The 27,332-nt window shown below is 34.1% G+C and overlaps 1 protein-coding gene across 1 annotated transcript in view; it reads right to left on the bottom strand.

Annotated features, from left to right (window-relative positions):
• The window catches only part of Frmd5 (FERM domain containing), a 31,716-nt gene extending 5,418 nt beyond the window's left edge, over positions 1–26,298 (bottom strand). Inside the window, 10 exon segments of the mRNA XM_018457012.1 lie at positions 1,751–1,832; positions 2,117–2,205; positions 2,932–2,946; positions 4,107–4,262; positions 7,610–7,821; positions 9,868–10,044; positions 13,209–13,251; positions 15,530–15,536; positions 15,730–15,827; positions 25,914–26,298. Coding sequence (XP_018312514.1) covers positions 1,751–1,832; positions 2,117–2,205; positions 2,932–2,946; positions 4,107–4,262; positions 7,610–7,821; positions 9,868–10,044; positions 13,209–13,251; positions 15,530–15,536; positions 15,730–15,827; positions 25,914–26,009 — 975 coding nt within the window. The 5' untranslated portion in view covers positions 26,010–26,298.
• Positions 26,299–27,332: the final 1,034 nt, after the last annotated feature.

Below are 27,332 nucleotides of genomic sequence, written 5' to 3'. Positions count from 1 at the left end.
TAGATTTAATCTCAGAGTCGTCATATATTTATACATTTTATTTAATTCGATAAATATTTACATAAATATTTGTGGTATAAACATTTATAGCACCGTGATAAAACGCTTCTGAACGCGTTTCTTTTAAATTTGTTCGAAAAGAATGCCGTTAGGAGCGATTAATCAGCTCGTTCGGATCATCAGGCACGAATTTCATTCACCTGTACCGGCGGCGCCGTGCGAACAGGTGCGGCATAAATATCGCAAGTATCGAGATTAGGCCTTCACCCGCACTGGAATCCAACTAAGAGGATTTATGCTCGCATAAATTTGTTGAGCGGAACTAACCCGGAGCAAGAGTGCGCTAGTCCCGTGATCGAAATCGCGTTCGCCGCTATGGACAACGTCAACTCGTCGAATTTCGGTGGAATCCGCAGGAATTGATTCCCCTTGGATAATGCCTCTATCTAATTAATCAGATTGTTTCCTCTAATGCGTTTTTCGCGTTTAATTCCAAATGCAGTTTTAACGTTTACGAGAAATGAATGTTTTTCAGTCCACCTGTTGTAGACAGCTGTTATAGTGTTCTTATTATCTTCGTATAATGTAACGTCAAACGTATTGTTTTTAAAAAAAAATTGGTAATTAAAGCTGAAACAAAGCTGATTTTCTGTTAGAAATTTTATCTTGTGGCAGGCATCAACGTTGCAAGTTGCAACTGTACTTTAATTATCTGGATGACAGCCAAATTACCCTGACAGGACAACGGTCGTTTACCGCGAGCGATTTTAGCCATGTTTACCATTTCTAATGTGCATTCGAAACACTCTGACAGGTATATCTTCAACTACGAGTAAATAGACCAATGTTAAGATTGCATGCAACTCCCCAGTAATCCTTTGATTCCATTTATTATTGTATAATGACGGAGTCTCCCAAATCTTCATTCCGATGTAACTTCACGTAGAGAAGAATATATTAGACAGATTTAACATTCCTGAATTCGTTAAAAAATTTCGAAAAGTAGAATCGCCTTTTTATTACGAGAAATACAAAACACCCTTCACTAATTATATGAGAAGCTATAATGATAATTATTGAGCCTTATTATTATCTATGACATCTCTTTTGTTCATCATTAAACTAAAAACTAACTCATTTTATCGGGACGCAATTTTCCGTATAATTAGTGTCTTTTAATTAATTTTGACAAATTCACGTAATATTGCGAATACTGAACCGTAAATATAGATTGAGTTGTCATTGACGATACGTTTGTTCGAAAATAGTGCCACGTTGTGTTCACGCGACTGCAAAATTAATTGAAATTCGTATAGGATGATATTTGACGAAGTGTCCAAGGCAATTTTCGTTTCAAGTTTGACAATTACTAAATGGAAATACTCACTTTTAGTACGAATTCACTTAAATGACACTCGTGTAAAATTGCAATGCTCGCATACAAATATACCGCGAATTGAAAAAAGATATGTTCGTCGCTGAAACAACCTTGTATAAGCACAAGCGTTCGTCCGGGCATCCATCAATGCTCATGGTAGAAGCATTAAATTTGGCCGCGCGATAGTAACGATAAACCGTGCATGTAAGTGTCAGCAATATTTCCGAAGATCGGATGCATCTTTTACAGAAGCGCTGGAGTTACTTTTACGGCTTAGTTCAATTACTTATGTCGGAAAAGCCACACGTACGACGTGGCCAAAATGCGAAAATGCGCCGGAAGACATTTTACAAACTTTGCTCAAGTTTCAACTTGATACGGAAAGATCAAGCTAAGGATCTGCAACTGATTAGTCGTTACTAAATCTTCATGAAGAAGAGAATAAGTTCCGTCACTGCAATTTCGCACAGCGATTATGTGCAGCACCGAATAAAGAAAATCTTGGAAAAGTCGGAAATAATATTATAAAATGAAAAATACTTGTCTTTTATTTATATAAAATGTAAGCATCATTTGCGCATTTAAATTATTAATGTACAGGAATATACATAATGGTGAGAACACGTGAATATATGGATGTAAAAGCTTCTCCATAAGTAGTAAAAATGCCATGCGATGTAAAACATGATAAATCTCATACGTGCTTTCAGAGGGAACACGAGTAAAAGAGGTACTCACGTAAAAAACAGCATCTGCTCGATGGCGCACCGCCACACGTGACGACAGTTCGTTGCTGTGGGACATTTGAACCCGACGAGATGCTTTTTCTGAAAATTGCAAATACGAAGACGCTCGAAAAATATCCTATCTTGACGTTATACGTATTATGTGAGCAAATATTTGCATTTTTGCAAAATAAAGCCGACAAAAAATAGATTATCTTTACTCTTCGAACAAGATAAATAAATGAAAAAAAAAAAACGAGTAAATTAATACTGTATCTTATTCCAACGAGCGATGGTGATATTCTTTAACGACTGCATGATGCCGATCACTTGTTTGAGAATATTGCAATGTTACGTTACGTACAATCACAAAATATAGAATAAAGTGAATATTATTGATTTGAAATACACGATTCGCCACGTTTTTCGTGGAGGGAATTTTTAATTTGAAAATGAGACGGATATCCTGTAAAAATGTATAGTTTCAAAGTGACAAAGACAGCTGTTTTATTCCTGGTTTTATTACTCAAGGAGAAACAGTGCGAAGGCAAGGGATTTCGTGAGATAAGAAAGATTTATTATTCGCAGGGGGCGACGTAAGTCACGAGATACGCATCTCCTAAAAGCATCTGTATTATTCCATATTTTGATAAATGCAAATCATATAAACACGCATAGAAATTATTTAAGATTTAAGTTTTAAAATGATTTTTTTCTTCGTGTTTTTCTGATTTTTTTTATATTAGATTAGATGTAATAATTAAGTACTTATATATTAAAATTACTTATATATTAAAATTCCGCGATTAAAATCATTCTCTAACTCACCTTTGTCCTCACGTCCTGCACGAGTCCAGCAAAGAGAAACAATAGGATTACTTAACTTACAATCACGTAGTATCTGACGTCACATGCACATACTGCACGCATACGTTGCACGCGAGCGAGTCATGCACGAATGAGAGCGCGCATTTTCACGTGCGATTATTGTAACATAGTAATATACAGTGTTCGTAATTAGAAATTGTCGAGATAAAACATGGCTTTTCAAGGGCTTAAAGATCCAAACTGCATAACACGATGCAAAAAACGATTAAATAATTCCGACGAAGATCTCTCAACACGACAAAGACCTTGTTACCATCGTGCGTTTAAAAGTCGGCAAGAAAAGACCTTTATCAAAGGGAAATTTCTTTCGGCTAAATTTATGACTAAAATGCTGAGAAAATCGCAATGTAATTGCAATATTCATAATCAGAAAAGTCGTCTCACACAAAAACAGTATAGAGCGATTTTTTGAAAAAAAAAAAGCAAAATAAAAATTTGTTCTGATATCTTACTATATAATCTGCACTATAATACAGTTGAAGTGATCTTTAAATTCTTTGGAATGGAATCTCACTCTAAAGATTGAAATTTCATTCTTTACAGTGAGATTTCACTTAAAAGAATTCACAGCTCAGATAATTTTATTTATTATAATGTTTTAATAAGCAAATGGTAAAATTCGGCTCTGTACAAGCCTTTGTAGAATTATGAAAGAAGAAATAAAAAAGATATTGCGGCAAAATATTTCTTCTACGAAGCAAACTATGGTAGAATACAGATATGTATCTGCATCGCGAATGAGGTGCAGATAAAGCTGGCCCTTATACTGCTGTCGACCCTAACATTCAGAGGAGCATTATAAATTGTACGAATTTTAGAACAAATAACGATTCAGTTTTAAAAGCATCGTTTACATTTGATTTCATGCAACGCATCACGCGATACATCTAGGCTAATAAAGCCTTGCGTCTTATTAGATGTTATTCCCGCGTTTGTATTTTCCATATAATGTGTTTAATACAATTCAATTTCTCAGCAATTAAAAATGAGAGATATTACGAAATTCTTTTATATAATATAGTATTAAAATAAAAATTTACGTGGAAAATTTTAATTCTCTAGATGTGGAATATTCCGGTAGATCGTAGTATCTAGTCAACAAAAAATATGCTTACCTCATTTATCGTCACATGCACAATAAACATCTTTCCTTCGAAATTGATCTTCTGAACTTCCGACCAGCGGAAATGCTGAATCTTTCGTGAGTCTTGGAATGTCAGGATCCCACAATGGTTAATGCCCAAATGAAGCTGCGTGCCCTTGTCGGGATCCTGTAAATGTAACGCGAACGTATTTATCAGAAAATAAAATCGCAACGTGGCTGGAAACGCAATGCAACGTTTGTATGGATAATGCGAAAGAGAATTTAAGAAAAATTTCCATTTAGTTAATGTATTCGCTATCGAAGAATTATCCTGAAATTCAATCGTTACATCAATTTTTATTTACATCAGAAATTGTCGTTAAATTTTTATCGATATAAGGTAGAGAAAATAATTTGCATATACATATTATACTTGTATAATTACCGTTCCAGATAAAACTAATTACGTGGAAAACTTTTTTATTAAAATGAACGACATGTTCATTATATTTCCATTATATTTGTGTAATTATTATTCGCTCTCTGCCTATTTCTTCAACAAGTTTTTTCTTTCCACGATTTATTCAATGCCTCATTGTCGACCTTTTCCGGTAAGAACATCGTATATCGTACGTCGTGACGGCCAATGAGACAAACGTTTAGCGCGTGAAACAGATACTTTGCAGACGAGTGTGCAGGTATCCTTTCTCGAGTAAGTGAGAACTGTGTCTCATAGTCACGATGTCGCGCCATAAAAATGGCATTTTCCCTTAAACGGAAGACGGTCGCAACAGTGGATCACGATTACTTCTTCAGCAAAAATGTCGCCATGCAGGCAGGAAGTAAAAAACCAATAAACGACAGGTACTACCACGCCATCAAGCACTCGCTTCTCGCGACGAAAGTGCAATGAATGCATCGTGATGAATAATAGCGGGTTGTTTTTCCTCGCGAGCGATACGTAACACGTGATTGTTAGTTTGCTGAGTCGCTTATATATATATATCGCAATTTATTTGTCAGCGAGAGGATTCCGGCAAAGATAACGGCAGTGGTTTCAATGGGCGTATCGATCGACCGAGACATTAATTAAACAATAGAGTACGTTGCATTAGCATGAGTATTGAAAATGTGTTGGTGACAAAGTTAATATTAAAAAGCATTTTATCGCTTAAGATTATCGCTTAGGAGATAGATTTATCACTTGGATCGTTTCATCACTTGGAATTTCAAGAATGTTCTTACATCTTGTATCTAAATAGAAATAATGCAAGACGTTATATAATATACTTACATAATACATTTTCTATTGAAAACTTCTCTAGTTTTGAAATGTTCTCAGGAAAAATATTTTGTATTTGTGTTACTACTATTTGGAAACGGTCCACTCAAAACGTGATTAAAATTTTGTGTTGAGTTTTTAACATATTCGAATGTTAATTGAACATAATGAGATTATGTTATTTAAATATTTTGTGTTAAATTGATATTCAACGTTTCAGTGTAAAAATAACACGCTTTATGAGTAAGTAAACAAATAACACAAAAATAATGTGTTTTGAAACGTAAATTTTAAGATAAATGAATGAAATACGTGTTAATTTAACGATCATAAATGTTAATTTTACTAAAAAAGAATATGCTTTTACATTTTAGTTGCAAATTATGTCAGTATTACTTTCTTGTGTTAATTTTTTTATATTATATTTGTGTTAATAACATATTCATTTTGTGTTAAATTAATACAAAAATTTGAATGGACCGTTTGGAACACGTAAAATATGTTCAATTTAACATAAACTTTCCAACTGTGCCCTTTTTGATTCGTATATTAATTCATATAAGCTAGGAGGCTAAGTGTATGTGGATGATACCTATATATCATAGTAACAATCGAATAAAGATGTTTCAACGAATCCTCAATCAGTTATCGACAGCGAATAATAGATGCGCTCTTGAGGAAATCCCGCGGAAGACTTGCTCTTCGTTTGAATATCAATAAACGTTGCTTCATATTCTATGATATTGGCAGAGACGTCAATAGCAGCTAAAATCGGTTATCTTCGAAAACGTTTCCTACCTTGCAAAATTGTTCCGTCATGAAAAATGAAGTCGGGGCGATTCGGAATTATTATAAATTAAATTGCGAACAATGCGAACTAAATGATGACGAGTAAATGGAAATCTGTATTTAGTATCCCATGTAACGTACGCGTTAGCTTACATTAATAATATTTATATTGAAATTTGCAATATGTGCTCTCAGTTATACATATACATATAATTCACGTTTTACAGTTATACACATACACGATAATAACGCAGTGACATTCAAGATATTTAACTATCACATAGCAATAATGGAAATGTAACTAAATTCAGCTACGTTTGAACATTTTAAAGTAGTGGAATATCACAGCAAAGTAATAAAAAGTCGCCAATTTATGAAACAAGCACACAAAGCGCGATCGTTCTCTCGCGAGGAAGAGAGAGATAAACCGGTTATAAACTCTTATCGACATAGGCGAGATATACGATTTTAATTGCAATACCTATACGGCCGTGTTCGAATTTATTGATCTGCATTCATCGATCTCAAAACTTGCGCTGAAGCGTTATTCTTGCACCCGGATTGCAATCTGCATTTTTGATAAGGATAAAATAAAACGAAACAATTGAGTTAACAATTGAGCTTCTTTTTGATCTCGGAATAATGAAATTTGTAATAATAGGTAATCAAAGTAATATTGCAAAACAAATATTATAATTTAAAGTCTCAAATTTCCCGAGCAAAGAAGGTCACTGAAAGCGCAATTGTATCCCGTTACAACCATGATGTAAAGAAACCCGGTGTAACATTGCGCATAATAATGCTGAATATAATTTAAAACAAATTTCTAATTAGCAAATTTCTAACAGTGGCTTTATATTGACTTATAAAATTTGTGATCAATCTCTGATTGGTCACAAATAATGTCATTACTTTGAACGACTGCGCTTCGTGAAATTGGTTCACTTAGTCTTCTTATATCATGATTACAACAATAAATCATTGACCTTAAATTTTCGAACGTAAACAGATAGACGCCACTCGTAAAGAATCGCGTAAGAAACAACGTTCATTGGTGCGTCAAAGGACAACAGTACGTCGCTAACGGATTGAAACATATTGCCGGAAATAAAGAAGGACGTCATTAGCATCACGAAAGGAAACGACCATGAGAGCTCACTCGAGTTGGTCACGCTATCAACCCGTTAGCAACTTTCAAGTTTGTTCCTCGACAATGTTATCGCCCACATTGTTGATCACGACGACTTCGACTACTATTGAGTCAACATTCGACCCATTTTGGGATCTTTCTTTGATAAAAGTTTAAATACCAAGTTTCTGGGTTCTTTTTGTGATATCGTTGATATTAGTAAACAAATAAATTGAAATGAAAGCGAGTCAAAGAATACATTTCTGAATTGAAAATCTTTTGATATTATATTGACTGGCTGTTTTAAGGAGCGTGCAAAAATAATGAAAATTACCTTGACCGGATGTGGATCGACCGCGTACGTGTCCAATTGCGAGGCTATCCTAAGGAAGTAGTTTTCCGCCTGTTCCGGAGTGAACCCCTTCAACTGAGTCTGATGTAGGTCCATCGCTTTATCCTCGATCGTCGGCGTCTGCGTCTTCAGCAATTTGTGCTCGGAGATATAGTTCCCTTCGTGGATCTCGGGATCGTAATCTCCCAGTTCACCTGAGAATTCCGGAAAAGAAAGGCCGTCTTATCAATTGCGCGTTTCTTCTCATTCTTTATTTCACATAAATATTCTACGCACTGAGTTTATTCGTTTTATTGATATCGATAAGAAAAAATATCAAATTGAAAATGATCGTAAATTGTACACAAAAAGAACAACTTGGCTGAAATATCTAAAAATTTAGCTAGGTACAGATCAGAAAATAATTTTATTGGACTATCAAAATGCTGCAAAAAATTTTAAGAATATAACAACTAGTTTGAGCATCCTATGTTATTTTGATGATCTAACAAAATTATTTTCAGATCTGTAGTTAGTTAAATTTTTAGATGCTTCAGTAAAATCTTCCTTTCCTTGTAGATTTCTAAAATTTAGAAAAACCTTTTTTGTATCTAGTTCCTATAAGAAAGAGATGCTTGACGAGGTTAATTATTGAGTACATTCTGAGATCGTATGGCAGATAGTTAGAAAAATAACGAGCGCTCATCGCGGCTATTACTCAAATTGCAACAGGGTGTGGACGACTGAATATAAATCGTCCGCGATTGAGAAATGAGCGCTGCTCGAACCGGAAAATTAATGTTAAAAATAAATGACGAGGAAGCAAACAAATCTTCTCGAAATATCAAACTAATCCGCGGCAGTTCCTATCTTCTTCAATTGATGAGAGCCTATGTCCTATATAAAAAAAAAGCCATTTATTTTGCAAAGAACGAGGAATCTGCATGAAAAACGGCCTACTTTAGCAAATAGAGGAAACGCATACCGATTGCGTTCCGCTACGAGGAACGTACAAGAACAGCTATCGCCAAGGTCAGCAAAAAGATCCAACGGAAAGCGAATAGTTTTTATAGCTGCAGCCACGGTTCGCTGGAAGGTGAACGGTCTAAGAATTGATGGTCGACGACCGAAGTTTTAATACAAAGAGTCACGATCGGCTACGGTGGAAAGTGACGGGTCATTGATTGCTCCCTTACGTACTTCTCAATAACGGGATCGTAAGACAAATAAAAGGTTGATTCCGCACTTATACCTATAAAAGGACATCAACTCCGAAAGGTTACTTTCCAGACTAACTTCGATCACAATCTAAGATTCCGTAAATAGACAGTTGCGTTTCTCGTTCAATCACGAAGAACTAAATTTAACGGGGTATGTATATATGAATATGTATTAAAGGTTCCATCGATTACAATTTTACTAAGACTGATAACGCGACTTGACATTAATTAATCTGGTAGTGAAATTGATTAATCTGTATTTGAACAACTCCCATTATTCATCTATCGACTTCGTAACACGCTTAATCGCATTTCACGAGAGACGTTGACAGATTCGAGGTATTAACCGACAATTTTTTTTTTGGATGAACTTCAGAGAAAATAAACGTAAAGCCACACAATCGTATATTTTACGGAAATGGTGTTGCACGATCGATGGGCGACGATCAATGGGAGGGGTGGGTGATACATGATGACTGTGATAGGTCACTGGAAAGGAAATCCTGAATTATGGGATTCCCGAAGTGGAGATAAAGGAATAAATTGACCGAATGACCACATGAAATGGAGAGAAGCTGAAACTGCAGAAATTATGTGACTGCAAACGTCATGCATTGTTCATTGTTCACGAATCCAATATTAGATATAAAACCATACTAATCATTATAATCAATACTAATCGTTTATAATCGCCAGTTTATAATTATTTAATTCGGCTACCTTCTAAGAAAAAATGAATTTTCGCTAAATTAACATAATTTCTTAATAAATATTTTTGATTAACAGAAAATAAGATTGAAAGGCATAAAAAATAATTTTAAATAAAAAATGATAGACAATTATATGAAAGAAATAAAGTATAAGAAAAATAAAAGTTTTTTTTCGTTTACAAAGACTAAAGTAGCGTGAAGCTTAAGATCCGGGCGGTGAGATGAGTTATTCTTCTAGCACTCATTACCTTTCTGTCATTAAGACACGACATTATGATATAAAATTCGAAAATAAAAAATCAACGAAGGATGACCAAAAGAACAAACTTACTTTGCACGATGCAAGCCACTAGCAGCGCTGCCTCGCCAGGGCTGCAACACAAACGTCCATAAAGCAGGTCCCTTTTAAGCTGCTGGTACACTTGATACCTGGTAATCTCTTCCTTTAGCCGCAGAGGATCGGGCGGGTAGAATTTCACGCGAAAGCACAGCAAAATCTCGTGCATGTCTGAAACATAATGACAGTAAAAGATCAGATATGTTTCAACGGACCAGCATCTTCACTTACGACTTGTGTACTTTTGTCGTGCAAGAGAAACACTCGCAACTGACATTCGGTAAACTTTTCAATATAATTCCGCGCTTGATTTAAAATATATATTGGCAAATTTATTGAATTAACATAAGTATGCTAAATTCAATTTATTCTTTTTTTTTGTATCTAGTCTCTCTCTCTTCACACAAAATCATCTTAAGTATACGACCGTATATTACAGTATATGTAAGTATATTAATAGTATGAGTATTTAATTAATAGTATGACTATACATAGTCGCACTAGAAAGAATCTGGTTGAATTAATTGGAATTCTATTTAAAAATTGACAAATCAGAATTTTCTGGATGAACATATTAAATTCTTGTTGAAGTTGAGATAACTAGAATTTTGATTGATATGATCACCCATTCATTTTTAATCAGAAATTTTTCTCAGTGCATAAATTACTTATAAGTTACTAGTATAAATATTGCTCGTATCTCTATTTTATAACACGCTAGTCATACTCCAAAAATCCTACATTGCTTATGTTTCGTAATCTTGACCATACTCCAAAAAATCCTGCGTTACTTATTAAATCTCCTTCGTTACATATATATATCATTGTATATTTATTACGTAACGACGGTGACGGCGACAACGATCGGACTAAATACAATTCAATATAATTTTGCAATGTGAATTTTGAAATAATTTAACAGAGCGTTATGTATATCGATCTTCTCAATAACTAGTCTTTTAATAGTGCGACATATATATCGACCTTCTCTCTCTTCTCAGAACGACAATCGACACACGCAATATTAAAGGAAATAGCATTTACTAGTATATCGTACGCGTATAAAAACGAAGACAGAAATGAAAACGGATAATGGCGGTATTAACAGACTAATGTCTTCGCATGTGGGAATGCAATGTTTGTAAGTTCACATAATTTTATGATTATTTTATCATATACGTAGGTATCTCGCAGATATACCTATACGTATCGAGCGTAGCGTGCGAAACCATGTAGATATTTATTTTATACAAATAAGAGAAACAGCTGGCGCAAATATACACTTATGAACGCATCGTCGATGCAAATCGAGCTCTATACTCGCGATAACATAACGTTGCCGTCTCCATAATGCGAGGTCGTGATCCCATTCGATATGGTATCATTACAGCTAGTTGCCTTCGACAGATATAAAATACTCGCGAGCTGCCTTTAATGTTGACCTTCCGCAAAACATATGGAATATCAATCAAACAGGTTATGTTTAATCAGTTTCGATCTTGCGTCAAGTGCTTTATATTATGCAATTAAATACAAATGCATTTATAATGTAAATATATCATACATTAATTCTGTCAACTCTGCGAGCATTAAGATCAACAGGTACGCAACAAAAACGCTCAGTCGTGATCCAGAAACATTTCTTATTGTTAATCCAAAGCCAACCCTTCGAATTTACTTAATTCCAGCTCAAAGAGGAAATATCCGCAACTTCTGTCGCGCACCCTCAGCGAACGCAAGAGTATTTGTTTTTTATTTTGCTTCCACTATGCGGCATCCAACTGTCTAAAATTTTTAGAGTGAAATTTAATTCTAAAGCCCACTTTAGATCATCTATAATTTACGACTAAATTCAGGATAGAATCCTATTTATAATTTTACGTGTTGTATATATATTTTCTATGCATGTATTTACTTCTTCAAATGTTTTCCATGTTACACGACACGCAAAATTATGAATAGAATTCTGTTTCGAATTTGATCGCGAATTATAGATCGTCTAAAGGTCTAAAGTGAGCTTAAAGAGTGAAATCTCACTCTTAAAATTAACAATCGAACCACCTTTTTGGCTCAATACTTTAGAATTAGATTCCACTCCAAGGATTTTAGAGAGAATTTATTCAAACGGATTGCCGAGTCGAATTTTCTAAGAAAAAAAAAATATCTTAACCTTTTTGGACAGGTCTGGTCTAAAGTCCGTTCAAGTTTACGAGAATAGGCCAACGGGTCGCGACTGCATGAAACTTTCATGTGACATCGACCGACGTAATCGGGCGCGGGAGGGAAAAGTCGTACCTCGACGACGATCGACCCTGCCTCGGTCACAGCTGTTCCGCTGATACCTGTGTTCTCTATCTACGCGGCAATGTCATTATGGCCGATCGACTATAAGTAACGCTTTTGTGACAGTATAGAATTTCCGTGGCAGAACGAGATTGCTTCCGAACATAATAAGACGTACGTTTGCTCGGCGCCGATTTGTGTGTTTCGGATTACAGTCACATCCGTTGCGTATAGTTAATGGCCTCGTGTTACGCCGTGTTATGAATGAAATGGTTATTGTAATTTGAGCGCACCTTCGCGGGAAAATGCTCGGTATGCACCTCTTCGAAAATAGAATAGAATGAATAGAGATACATAGGTTTTCCAAAACTTTCTCGTCAAAAGTTGATACGACGGGAGGTAATTCAGTTTTTTTATTTTTAACCTTAAGGTCTGGTTCTCCATTTTCATTTTTTGGCTAACTTAAAGCTTAAGCGTAATCTTATTTAACCCAATGATAATGTGAAATTTATGTTTTTGCAGCTTTAATTAATCACTGATAGTTTCGTAGTGTGTATGTGTAATAATTTTAATAGTTACTCACTACAATATCATCAGTTTAATGATTATTATAACTAGAAAAATACAATATCATCAGTTTAATAATAATCATAGCTAGAAAAATACAATTTTTACAATATCATCAGATTGAGTCTAATTACAAGTTAATCAGAAAATGAAAAACCATTTGTTTAAATAAACAAATAAGGTGGCCACAGCACTCCAAGTATAATTTTTTTAATACTTTATTCTAGAAAAGGAAAAGGAAAGGTATTGTCTAGAAGTCTTGAGTTCATTATTTTTCATTCTTCTATCTTATAAGGATACGTAAGCTAATATAAATTTAACTATAACATAATATAGTAGTAAAAAATATATAACCATAAAATTAAAAAATTTTTCTAAGTATTCTAAGCAACCCCCACTTGTCAAATAGATAAGTCTCTGCAGATTAAAGATCTGCATAGTACGTCCACGTACGAAAAGTTTATTAAATTCCGAATAATACCAACCTTTCACTTGCTTGATTGCCGTTTTCGCTAGGTCCAGCCAATGCTGCAAAATAACAAATATCGAATATGTAATACATATACATATAACATAAATAAGCTGATAAATATGTAAGATGATCGCAATATCGTTACGAGTGATTACTAAAAATTCTTATTATTTATTTATTATCGTTAGTCCACACTAGTTTAACAAGTTAGTCTAACAAGTATTCTACATATATATTTAAATATTTATATTCGTAACATAAATTTAAGATACTTCGAGTGATATCTTGTTTTCTGCCCGCTTTTTCTCTGAGGTAGCATGCTAATGCTACTCAATTCGCGTAACTACTCCGCGCAAGAACGAGAAAAAGTTCGTCGTAAAATTTTGTCATAAGAGCCTCTAATGATCGTAACAATCCACGCTCGCTCGTAAGTATAACAAGATATTTACCACAAATTATATCGACGAGATTGCGCGTCTGTTCTCATACCGTTTCAACGAAATTAGTGAAGATTGAAGTGACCATCGGTTTTTCTAACGCAAGTGCGTAAACTATATATTATGTCGAATTAGTTGCTTTCACAAAAGATAATTGTTGCAACTAAGCCGTTATATTAATAGAGATTCACGCGATGAGTTTTAAGAATATAATATATCAGATCAAGGATCAGTAGCAATTTCAGACCACTTCAAACTACTCAGTGGATTCATACGAGAGGATAAAACGGAGCAAATAGCTCTACGATAGGTCTTTGCAGGTGCCGCTTAGGGTAGTAACAATCGATATGACGTACGATACAATTTATTATCCTCGGAGGATTTATAGGTGACACGTATCTCTTTCGGGGTTCATTGTCGCTTATCGAAAGTGCAAACTTTAAAAATTGTCGCACTGCGCAAAATGCGATGAAAGAATATTTACAATTCCTATTAAAAAATTTCCGCTCGTACGACATGAATTGAATTGCGAACCAAGAGAATGGCGGGAGCAGAGAATAGCTTGAGGATTATAGGGTGCGGCATGTTAATTTTTAAAGACGGCGATGGAACGTTTGCGGATGTCTCTCTCCGGACGGACAATATTGATTTCGCCAGGCCTTAACGGGAAGACCAGAACACGGCGGGATGCTATTTTACACTGAGATCGCGAGATCATACGTTTTCCACTAAAAAATGAGAAATAAAAATAATTCCGTAAAAATTATGAGAGCTCTTCGCGCATATTCTCTTGAATTTATTTCGTATTATTTTAAAGATTATATATACATATATAATTCATTCAGTAAAATGATAATATCTTATGAAAAAAATTGAAAAATATCACTTTAAATACGGCGGAAAGAATGAAAAATTACTGTTGCTCCTATTCCGTAAAAGATATGTACTTTACTATCTCTCAGATTTAAAATTAACACAATTTTCATTCTGGATTAAATCTTCTGTAACCGAAATTAAGATCCATAGCTTTTTCCAGTGCACTCGTCCACCCATTCAGATTTAAGTAAAAGTTCATTTAAGATAGACTAACTTGTTAGAAATAAAAAAGCAAGCAATTAAGAAAAAATTCTGAATTTTTGCTTAATTGAATTACGACTTGATAACGTATTTATTATTAATATCAACTTTTAAAAACAATGACTACATTTAAAGAATAAACAATTAATTGTATGATTTTTATTTTTTTAAATATTGTAGCTATTATTTTTCTCTTCAGTTGTTATTAATTTCAACGTGAAACTGAATATCGCCAATGTAATCACAAAATATGTCATACGTATGTACGTATATTTAAATACATACGTTCACATTTTCAACGCGTTTGCAGGTCTTCGTGACGATCGAACGTTTATGAAGTAAATTAGATTTGTACCCTCTGGCCCTGGAATCGCAGCGATCGATGCGTTGAAACGCATCGTTGTTAAACGGAATGATATAAATATTATTTTGAGATCGATAACAAATCTTTTTTTCTCTTTTTTATCTTGATGAAGTAAAATTTGTCACAGCAATTATTAAGACAGATGCGACAGTTATTGTTATTTCCATGATAAATTTAATAACTTGTCTTTTTGAGAATAACAATTTAATTGCGTAAGTTTTAATTTGAGATATTACGGATGGAAAGGAGTGGAATAAATGATTAACGTTAAAACGCGTGTTCACAAGCGAAGTACAACAGTGTACTACGGTGAATCGTTGGTATTTCAAGGCACACCTATTTTTAAGTCCTCCGGAATTACACCGATGACCTAAGAATAACGATTACGATGGAGTGTACAGCGCACGACATGCCGTTCCAGGTGTTAGTAGACCGATTTTAATTGCATGACAGAGATCTTTCCGTCTTCCGCAAACGCGTCGACCGTCATTCGATAGAGTAACATTAAAAAAAACAAGGTAATTATACGAATACTTCGTGTCGCGAAAATTGTATGTTCGACTTTGATACGCACGCTACGATATCTTGAAACGCCAAATCATGTAAAACATCAGAACGGTGATGTCTTGTCTTGAGAGCCGAATTTTCTTAAAAATCTTTCTTTATCGACGTAACGAAGCCCGAAGTAATCCATCTCCAAAATGTTGAGTTGCTTGCACACATATTCGAGTATGTATCGTCCTTTTTCTTGTGGCTGCAACAAAGAGAAAAGAATCATCATAACAATCAGGTCGTGAATGCTCCTCCCGTTTTCTCTGCTTTATTCTTCGTACGGAAAAAGAAAACGCTGGCGGGAGCAAAAGGAATGGCTAGTGGAAGTAGCTTTATATTTAAGAAAACTTATAATACTTTAATAGTCTCTTCTTTCTTTTCTCTCTTTCTCTCTTTTTCTTTATATAAATAATGATTTCCAATACTAGTATTGATGGCAAAATTATGTAACCCCGAGAGATATCATACAATTTTAACGTGTCACATAGAAAAGGAAAAAATGTAAATAAATTTTTTACAAGCAACTCCGTCGTATTTCTGAAACGAACATTTCTTTTAAAAAAATAGAAATGGGTTTTACTCCGTCGTTTTTTAATTTTAATGCAAATGTAAATCAACGCGCCACTTCTTTCTGTCGTAATTTCTGAACGATAAAACGGTACGGCGCGTACATTGCATAAAATACCGGAAGTTTGATAAAACATGGTTGAGTTGAGTTCCAATTGCACGGAAATCTCTCGTTTTCATATCCGAGTATCTAAAATGCTACATGCGTTTACACATTCGTGCGAATATGTATCATGTATGTATCTTTACGTGTTAAAATTAATTTCGAATATCGAGCTAGCAAGACCAAATAGTAGAATCGAAAAAGACCTATTGAACTATTTAAAATAAATATGATATTAATACAATGGCTTTTGGGAATTGGCGCTGTAGTTGGTGCACAATAAACTATTTAATATTCATTTTGTACCGTGTATCATTTAAAAGAAATTCGTGGCGCTGCTAGTTTAATATCAAACTATAGTAGAAACAAAAGGAAAAAAAAACAAATAAGAAAAATAAAAACAGATATACACAGCATTTTGTACTAATTTGTACTATAAAACATAACTTTATATTATATTCCATTTAGAAGAACAACTCGTGGTTTTGCTAACTTAATAAATACGAAGCAAAATCATGAATTTCTTCTAAAGGCACGTGATACAAAATTATATTTTGTAGCACAAATTAGCACAAAATGAGCATTAAATAGTTCAATAGGTCTTTTTTTATTTTGCTCATTTGGTGCCAGCTTGACGTGGTTAAAAATTATATTTAAAGTATATTACACATGCATGTACTACATAAACAACACTAACTTCAGCTCTGTTCTTATTACAGTCTATGAAAAATAAATAATGTCTTTTCCGTATTTTGATAAATAATACCTTACAGTTGCGACAATGCTACGAAAGTATAAACCATAAATCACGATCTCGACGCCTTTGCGACATACTACTTTCCTATCTTGCGGAAACGGAGTACGTGCGCTTTAACGTAGCTTTCGCAACCAAGTAACACGAATGCTTTCCGGGATCGTCAACTTTCAATTTTATGTCGTTTTTACTTTTAATGATCTTTTTTTTAAACACGTCAATCCCTTGAAGTAAATTTTATTTTTCATAATATTTAAATCTGATATAGACGTTATATTCCAAAAAAACTGATAAAGTTCAACTCCTTATCATGCTGATGTGAAAGATCACTAATATCAATATGCTATCTCGACGCATTAAAAATTATATGATACAACGATCAGCACAAATTTGAAAATACATGTAATAATATAATATTTAAATATCGCTTAAAGCTTAATTAAAACTGCATTATGCTGATGTATTGCAAGCAAAAGATAACCGGAATGGCTTCCTACACGTGTTGCATACGATACAGATTATACAAAGAAACGACTCAGACATGATTTTTGCAACAAAACTGTGATCAAAACGAAATCGCTACAACTTTTAAATTAATAACTTCGTAATCACAAGTTAAGTATCAGATGTAAGGTCACAGACAAAAAAAAACAGAGAAGAATGTTATTTTCTCATCTTTACGCAAATCATATATATTTATATATATATATATACACACAAGATTTAATGTAATAGCATTATTTATGTTTAAAAGAATCACAATGTTGTTTTGAAAGAAAAACCACTGTTATAGCAGACTTATTACAAGAGATTAAAAGAGATATATGTGCATGACTAAAAAAAGATGTTTAATTTTATTAGGATATTTATAGGATATTAAAATGTTTTATTCTCGTTTCCGTCGTTTTTTAAACACTTAAAGATGTTTTAGTTTTAAACTTTTTCAATAAACATTAGATGTTTAAAGCAAGAGTAAAAAATTTTTTAATTACATTAAATTTTAAAAAACATTAAAAAATCTTAAAATTAAACACTTCTTTTTTCAGTGTAGTATCAAAATACTTGAAGACTATTTTGAATAATTCTTTTAGAATTTATTTCTGATATTCAGTATAAGAAATTTGTCTTGCAATTGTACTCATAATATAAATTCTTGTACTAGATACCCCATACAATCGGAGAACCACTGAGAACAAATGTCTCGCCCATTTCGACAATAACCGAATACAAAGTTACTTAACAAGTGCATTGTTAGCATTAAAAAAGTATATTTTCCTGACAATCATTTTTACCGTTGTTTTTTCACATTCACCTCTTTTATCCGTCGAAATTCAAAATGATTACACTTTGCGTCACGATATAAAGCGATGCGCGTATTAAACGTGAAATGCGGCATCCCGTTCTATATATTTTTGCAAATACAAATTTCTCTGTGAACTATTGAATGAACTATCCCTGAGGAGGTGCGCCGCCGAAATGTCACGTCCCAAAATAACTCTCATCGAGAATCAAATTGAATGTTTCAACGTAACATTCACGATAGCTTGGACTACTACGGCTATTACTACAAGTCGTAAAATAGTACAAGATATAAGTTGAGGGGTGGAAAGTTTTTCACGAAGACGAAAATGCTACAGTCGTTTGCACACCAGTCATCCCCAGCACATCGAGTGTTTTTAGCGGTCCTCACTCTTCACATGTGTCAAGAGCCACGAGACAAACTGTGCATATCCAAAGTGTACAGGGTTCCCTCTTGGCTGTACGAGTACACGAAAGTTTCCGACGTTTCACGAACTTGTACCGAGAATGTACAAGGGACTTGATGTGTTAGCATTATTGTATATTAATAGGAACGAGCTCCGCGAGTTATTTACTCGCCCAAGATTGACGGCAACGCAAAAGCGTATAATATGCTATGCAATAATACTCGACGAAGGCGTAAGTCACTAGTGTTCGTACGTCTGACCTGACTTAAATCCGCGAAACGATGAAGTATTAACCGAGATCATATAGATTACCGAAGAAAGCTACAAGCGACAAATTTCGAGCGTAAGATACAAAATTCATACGATGAGATATTATGAGAGTTAGAAATAAAAGTTATGTTAAAATATCATTTTTATAATACAGTTACTATTGAAAATATATTGAGAAGGGCTACGAACCATAAGAATAAGATTGAAAATAGATAATAAGTAAAATATAAATATAGATTTGTAGCCCTTCTCAACATATTTTCAATTAATTTATATTACTTGAACCATTTTACACTATGTATTACAATTACCGTTATTTTTAATCACTATTTTCAAATTACGAAAGCTTTTTTCATTAAAAGTTGGATACTTCTGGAATTTTATAGAGAAGTCATTCTCTTTTTACTGGCTTCTTAAAGAACTCGCTATTTAAATAATGAAAAACCTATTTACAGCTACAATTTCACAAAAAGAAAAATTAAAATTTAAGCGTTACTTTTTTCACACTAGATTTCTTGAAGAGAAATAGAAAAAATGGATATTATACTATACGGATATTTGCGCTAAAAATTGACATTAACTTCATTAAAAGTTATTATTGTAACATAATTAAAGTAATACAATCAGATGTACAAAGTTAACTAAATTCTTTATAAGAATTAAAGCATAAGTAGAATTGGTCTCTATTTTGCTCATGCAGTAGTTCAAGATCGAATGAGTCAGCCATGAGATTTCAACACGACGGATCTCATGAGATTTCAAGTGACTTCTCTAATTGTTTTATTAAATCTTTCTGCAGTTATATTGGTAACAATATTAAGGAGATAGAGAAGCGCAAATACTACAGTCAATTCACAATATTAAATTCCTATATTACGATATTAAGTTATAAATTTAATCTCTTGAAACAATGAAGCGATCTTGACGAAAATACTTTACCCTGCGATGAGAAAAGAGCTTTTAACCTCGTTATCTAAATATTAACTGATTTACGGCAAAGCAATATGAATAGTTAAATGGTAAATTAAAGCTATAAATAATAAATAAGCACGAAACGTAATTATGCCATACAGAATACCGGTAAATGTGTGCATACAAATGAAGTATAGATCTAATTTAATTAAAGAGGATTTGCATACATTAATCAGAAATATATAAACAGTGTCAAGGGACGAGATAATCGATATCAAAGAATATCTAAGTAGTAACCTTACCATTTTCAGATTATTTAGTTATGCTGTGATATATATTATATATATATATATATACACATATATATGTGTGTGTGTGTACATATACGTATTATAACAACGAAGTTGCCGATGGCATACTCAAAAAGATACTAAACTTTAATAATATTTTTCTATATATTTTTTCTTTTTTATATACATACGGAAGAGAGCGCCAATGATCGGTCAAAGTTAGATGTTATGAATACAATATATTCTTAATTTAAAAAATTTTAATTATCTCAGATGTGACTGTGTGCCGAAACATTCGGACATTAATCGCAATTGATTTGAGACGCTAATAATATAAATATGATGAGGCGCCGAAACATTCGGACATTCCTATATATGAAATAATCCCCCCTAAGTTCTTTACCGAATTAATTTAATGATTAGTATTTAAATTTTGAACAGAAATGTATATTAAGATTTAGTAAATTTTTTTTCAATGCGGGATGCCGACTTATTGATTTTATCTCAATCTCAAAGATCGTACAAAACATTCACAAAAAGCTCTTATTGGTTCTCATCGAAATCCATTGACACGTGTTTGACTAGTTTATGGAAAGAAAAAATAGAGAGAACATAATAAATAAAAGATACGTACGTATGTATGAATAAATCTTTTCTTGAGCATTCTTGAGACGTATGAAGTAAAAATTCAAGTTTGCTATTCAATGCACAATTTCTACATAAGAAGAGTATCTTAAGCTCGGTTGTGAGAGCAAGAGGCATACTTTAAATTCTTTCCAAAGCTAATCCGAACTACGTAACTTTCCAAGTTTATCTTTATAACTCGCATGTCTATTGCATATAAATATAACAAAAGTGAATGGAGCGATATGAGCAGATGAATAGATACATATCGAAAACAATTATTACTGTCTTTGCAACATAAGTTTATAACATTATTGTAAAAAATTTAGCTCTAAGTCTCGGTGACTTATTGCTCATTTAATTTTATTTCATTAAAATTTTATTTCTTGATTGCTCATAAATCAAATCATGTATCCGTTAAATTTATTTTTCTTTTCTTTTGAATTTAATTATTTTTTTGTTTGGATACAGTGTAACGATCTAACGTTTTTCGTAAGAGAAACAGTAAACCTGTATAAGCCTTTTGACGAGTTTCAAAGCATAAAGTCGATTAACAATTGTGTCGAGAAATTTGCATTTATCAGTAATAATTTAAGTACATATCCGTCACGTCGACAGGGAGTATAAGAACTATAAGAGAATGGTTATCATTGATTCGCAGCCTAGTGACCCTGTACCTCCAGACACGATGGCTCTTATAGACATCGTTGTTTGCGAAGGAAGATCTGTTAAACTTTGTATTTGCGAATATAATCCCAACCGCGAGATCAACTTTGCGGAATCATTCTAACTTCAAACTATCCAAATATAAGACCGATAAATCGTGCGGATAAATAAAATTATTGCCATGTGTAGGAAGGATGTTTGTTCTACGTAAATTAAATCTGATACGATATCGCGGAAAAACAAAGATACAAAGCTGTCTCGCCACGAGCAGGTACAAAATTAAAGAAATATGTAAATTAACTCGAATGGAATCCCGCACTTGCACATATCCTGCTATTGTTGCTAATAAAGTACTAGCGTAGGTAGTTTCAATTCTTTCCGAGATGGAATTTTGCGCGAAAGTGTATGAAAAACTTGAATCGTTTGATGTACGATGTGAATCTCGCAAAGTTGCATTTATAAATAATTCAAAATATACGGATGACGCGAGCTTTTTCAAAATTGTCCCGCTAATCCAGAAACTTTCATCTCGCGGTTGCTCCAACAATTCTCCATTTTATTTATGATGCATGCCAACATTTACTTTGGCACGGACCACATTGTTGCCGTTTGAAGAAGGTTAAGGATTATTATCGGTTTTATTTTGAGGACGAAATTAAACGCGACAAGGCGAGCGTGTATAACGTCAACCAAGGTTTTTAAGACACTTTTAGGCGTGAAATGACGTCGTCCACCGTAATTTACGGTTATCAGTGAGCACCGTGCCAAATGGGCCGCACTAATGCAACGAGAAGAAATAATACAATGGCCTAGAATTCACCCATAAATCCGATTAAACAGCTTCTACCGATGCTGCACAAAGAAATAAAAATAAAAGGTAAATTTTAACTCTCGGCAAAATTAAAGGTTTATTCCATTTTTCATTAAACTTATTACGTATCGAATAGCGAGATACTTTATCTCGAGATATTTCCTTACACTTATCAAATATTTTCAATTTCATTTTTGGCAAGCTATCGCGTAACATTATAATAACGTGGTTACATAGAGATCATGCGTATGTCTTTCGATTGCGCATCATGCAAACATTTCCATTATTATGTGATCAAATTCTATATAAAATATAGAAAGTAAATTAAATTCTTTTAAAAGATCAATTTCCGTAGAAAAGTAATCGACGAAATACGTTCTCTTTATAATTATATCATCGTTAATTTGTGTACCGATACTCTTTGCAAAGAGCATGCGGATATTTGAATTATTTCTCATTTTTGCCGTGGATAAAACTTCGAAAAACGAATCAGTGAAAATATATATGTTTAAAAATACTACAGTGGTAACGACTCTGCGGTTAAAACAATGGTTGTAACAACAGTCAATCTCGATTTTATTGGCTTTTAATGTGTGCAATAGCTTTTCTTTCCAATCGTCATCCGTTCAGAGTAAATCTAAACCGATGGCTTCTACCATTTTGTTTCGATTTGGCCACTTGCCAATTATTCCATCATAATATACACGATGTGACGTACCGATGAAATACGCATCCCTTGTTTCTGCGGCTACAAAGAGCACACCACCGTGCACCTAATAAAGAGAAACGAACCGATCGACATCATCGACCGACGCGTGCAACTCTATTTCCGGATATCCTGGGATGATTCGCGATAATCCCATGAGTCCCAGAACAGAATATTCACGTGAACGGAGGGGAGGAGGGAGATCTCTCCTGTACCTGTTTTCGAGGCCTTTAGAGACTTCAATGACATTCAATGCGTATTAATTTTATGGTTTGCTATGAGAACAGATGGGACGGAAATAATAAATGTTACAATGTAACATTCGCAATATTGGGAATGAAATTAATCTATTGGAGAACATGCCACAACCACTTGCATAATCGCAGACCGCGAAGACTTAAACGGATTGATTGCTCGTGAGACACGTAATTAGGTTGTCGGATCGAGAATTATTAGATAGAATTATAGATAGAATACAGAATTATTAATAGAATTGTAGATATCGCAGAAAGTTATCTCTACACGAAAACAATGTGAAAAACTGTACGAATACGCTTAGTAAATAATAAACTAAATCTGAATGAATTAATAAATACATTTTCTTGAGTTAAATTGTTTAACACTATTGTTTTAGTCAAATTAACACTTGGGTAGGATTATAGTGGCGACCTATAGAAATGATTATAAATAACTCAAATTGAATATAATTTGACATTATGAATTTAACAGTGTAAAGTGGCGTCTACAATGAGATTTTAAAGCGTAAAACTTAAAATTTAAGCCTTAAGCTGCAAGAAATTTACAGATTAATTTATTACAGTTGAATGTGAGGAGAATAATTGACTATTAGCGTTTTCGACTGCAATAGGTTTGAACCGACCTAAGTTGGATTAATGATGTCACACATTCTGCTATTAGTTGATCTATCAATAGTAGAGCATGCAGTCGAAAACGCTGCATGATTGGTCAATTTCTTACGGCTTATGGCTTAAAGAGAAAAAAATAAGCAGTAAGTTAAACCATTAAATTAAAATTAAAATTAATTTTGGTGGAATCGATCCTTTTTTAAGGCCTAAAACTGTAAATTTTACGTCTTAAAATCTGATTGTAGGCACCGCTTTAGGCGTGGAACGCCAAGCTAAAATGATTGGAGAGCTTTTTTGACAGTGTAAACCGCGTGCACAGACGGTTTTCTGGAATCGATCCAAGCAGTGGGTGCCGTCACTGCGACTAAACGTCAAAGGGATCCAGGCTGCGATACAGAGTCACGGTTCGACCCCCGCGTTCAGCGGTGCTCAATCCCAATCACGAACAAATATCGCGATCAGATACGTGAACGACACGTGGAGCAGATACGGAGTAAAAAAAGTCAGAGGTATTTCGAAATAAATGTTATAATCTATAATCAATGATGGAAAATGGATTATTATCAATAAATAGAGAAAATTAGAACATATAATAAAACTGCAGATAAATTTATACATCCACAAAAAACAGATAAATAAAGATCGGATAATGTAAATCATAACAACAAAATTTGCATAAAATATTCGTGAATATATTTCAATAAAAATGATATTTGACGTCTTTTTTTTTTGTTTTCTCGTGTTTTTTTGTTTTTCGTAAACCTTCAAGATTTATGTGTCTTTCATCGATTTGAATTTCTAAACGATGCAGTAATCATCATGACATCATCATGTCGAGAAGAAGGAATATTGTCTGTCATATTTCCATTCCTTTTTTTTTTTGCTCTTTTTTCTCGTTGTAAGATATGAAAAAAAAGGAATGCGATACATTCAAAATATGTCCTTAATGTCGTCATTAGTGGCGACCATTAATCCAATGCTACGGTACGATGAAATGTGAAAAGATACTATCGATTATATAATAATCTATTCAATTCATTAATATTTCATTAATGTGCCTGTAATAAATATTCGTCATGTCGAAAACCTTGTTATTTTGTAGACACAAAAACAATTGCTTCATTTAATTTATCATTAAACAAATTTAAATAAAATGAGTATATTTGTATTTGTAAGAATAATTTTGTAAACAGAAACTAAAGCAATTATATACATTTATTATGATATTTTGTCATGTATTTGAAAGCGCGTCCCCCTTTTTTCGTATATCATTTTTTAATAACACATTCTCTTTAATCAGCTTGAATTTTCCTTCGAGAAAATATCGAAGAACTGATAATTTTTCAGTTATGAGGAATTGAAAAAGAAAGCTTTCTCGTAAAGCTTTCTCATAAAAGTTGAAAGGAAAAGAAAATTTTCTCGTGAAAAAACTTAAGAGAGTTAAATGGAAGTACTAACATTCAGACAGTTTTATAGAATTCCAATGCAGAGCTTAATTATACAAAAATATATGACGATAAAAGACGATGAAAAATGCGATAAATAATGTTCTCTCTCGAGATTTTCGCTAAGGAGAGACTCCAAATGATTGAGCAATTTGAAATTGAGAAAGAATGCGCGAGAAGTGGGACAGTTTATATAAAGTTGTTAACAGTCTGTTGAAATCTTCCAGAATCATAATCGTACAGTGAAATCGCGCATGTTGCGACAACCATTGCTTCTCATTGTCCTTATTTCGGCAAGTACCATTCTGGCAAGTGTCTGTCGTTGGTAGGATAAAAAATCGGAGTATACAGAATAAAAAAATGATAAACAATTCTCGGATCTTCCATTTGATGCCGATATTGCTGATACTCATGAATGACAGCGCGCAGGCGAATTAGAAAGAGAGGAGAGAGAGAGAGAGAGAGAGAGAGAGAGACCCGCACAGGGGTAGCGAAAAGAAAAGTCGCGCTCGCGCGCGGATACCCGCGGCCGCGAAGCGGAATGGAGCGGTCGAGTACTGTTTCTCACCTGAAAGTCGCAGTAGATAATTTCGTTGTCGTCGAACAGTCGAATAGTGGCGCGATGCACCACCGTCACGTCGCTCTTGCTGCCGAATTTCAACATTTCTGCCCTCAAGTCGCCACCCAAATTATCCCTCCGGTCGTCATCGTCCCTTCCTCCACAGCACCACACACTGCCCGTTTATTAATCGCGGCACGCTCCACCGTCGTCGTCGTCGTCAACGCCGGTCGTCGTCGCCGCCGCCGCTGCCGCGCGACCGTACTCCTTGTTAATCGGCGAGCTGACACGGCACGGCGCGACGGCACGGTTGCACAGCGGTGAACGACGACACATCACCGTAGCGGAAGAACGCGAAGCTGTCTGTCAACCAGCTCGTCTCACTGCTGCGCCGCCGCCGCCGCGACCAACGCGCCGATGCCACATCTCTGCCCCGTGTCGCCCGCAGCCGGCTGCCGCGCGACGTTGCCATTATCGAACTGTCATGGCGCCCGCGCCGAATTTCGATTTTCGAGTATACGAATATTTCGAGATTACGGCGGTAAGCGAGCGATCCTTGCTTTTGCTTCGAATCCATCAGACTTCTGTACACTATACAATTTATTTTTTAATCGTTACAAGGATATTTAGTACCTATTTTCAAAACATTAAGGATTTAATCAAATTTTACAGATTATGATTGTATCTATGTAAATGTCGAGCACAATTCTCAGATTGGTTTAAAAGTTATTTAAGAATATTTGAGAATATTTAGTATAATGTTTATATATAGAAGAATATTGATTCTAAATGTGTGAATTCAATTTTTTTTGAACAAGTAGAGGGCGCCATTTGTCAAGCAATAACGATAGCTTCGGGGAACTTAATTATCGACGAACTTCACGATGATTCGTACATTTAGGTCGGTATTCACAGTTCGTTCTTATTTTAAGATCGTCGTAAGTAATATTTTTAAATGCTAATGTTGCTTTGTAATTGATTCGTAAGATTGAATACCGACCTTGGAACGCTCCCTTATCAACTATCCCTAAAATGATACATCGGCTGAAGTAGAGATTCGGCCACTGGTACAGGTTCGCAGGGCTGGGTAATATTTAAAACAGTTCCATTTTAAATATGTATTTAAAATGGAAATAGCATTTTACACTTTCCATTTTAAATGGTTTTTGGAAAGCCATTTTGATTTTACATTTGAAATGGAATCTTGTCTATCATTTAACCATTCATAAAATAGGTAAATGGTTTTTCTATGTTTTCACAAATTTTCCCTAGAATCATTGACGTATAAAAAGAACTGAGTCCCATGATTAACCGAAGATTTTTATGGATATTCAAATAAACTGCAAATTAAACTGTAAAGAGAAAATTAATTCCAAATAGTCCATAAATATTGATTAAATATCTCTTAATAAAAAATGAATGTTCCTG

Source organism: Mycetomoellerius zeteki, unplaced genomic scaffold (assembly GCF_001594055.1).
Source record: "Mycetomoellerius zeteki isolate Tzet28-1 unplaced genomic scaffold, Tzet1.0 scaffold62, whole genome shotgun sequence".
Classification (NCBI taxonomy): Eukaryota; Metazoa; Arthropoda; class Insecta; order Hymenoptera; family Formicidae; genus Mycetomoellerius; species Mycetomoellerius zeteki.
The sequence above is the reverse complement of the archived record's forward strand: the minus strand, read 5'-3'. Positions and strand labels throughout refer to the sequence as shown.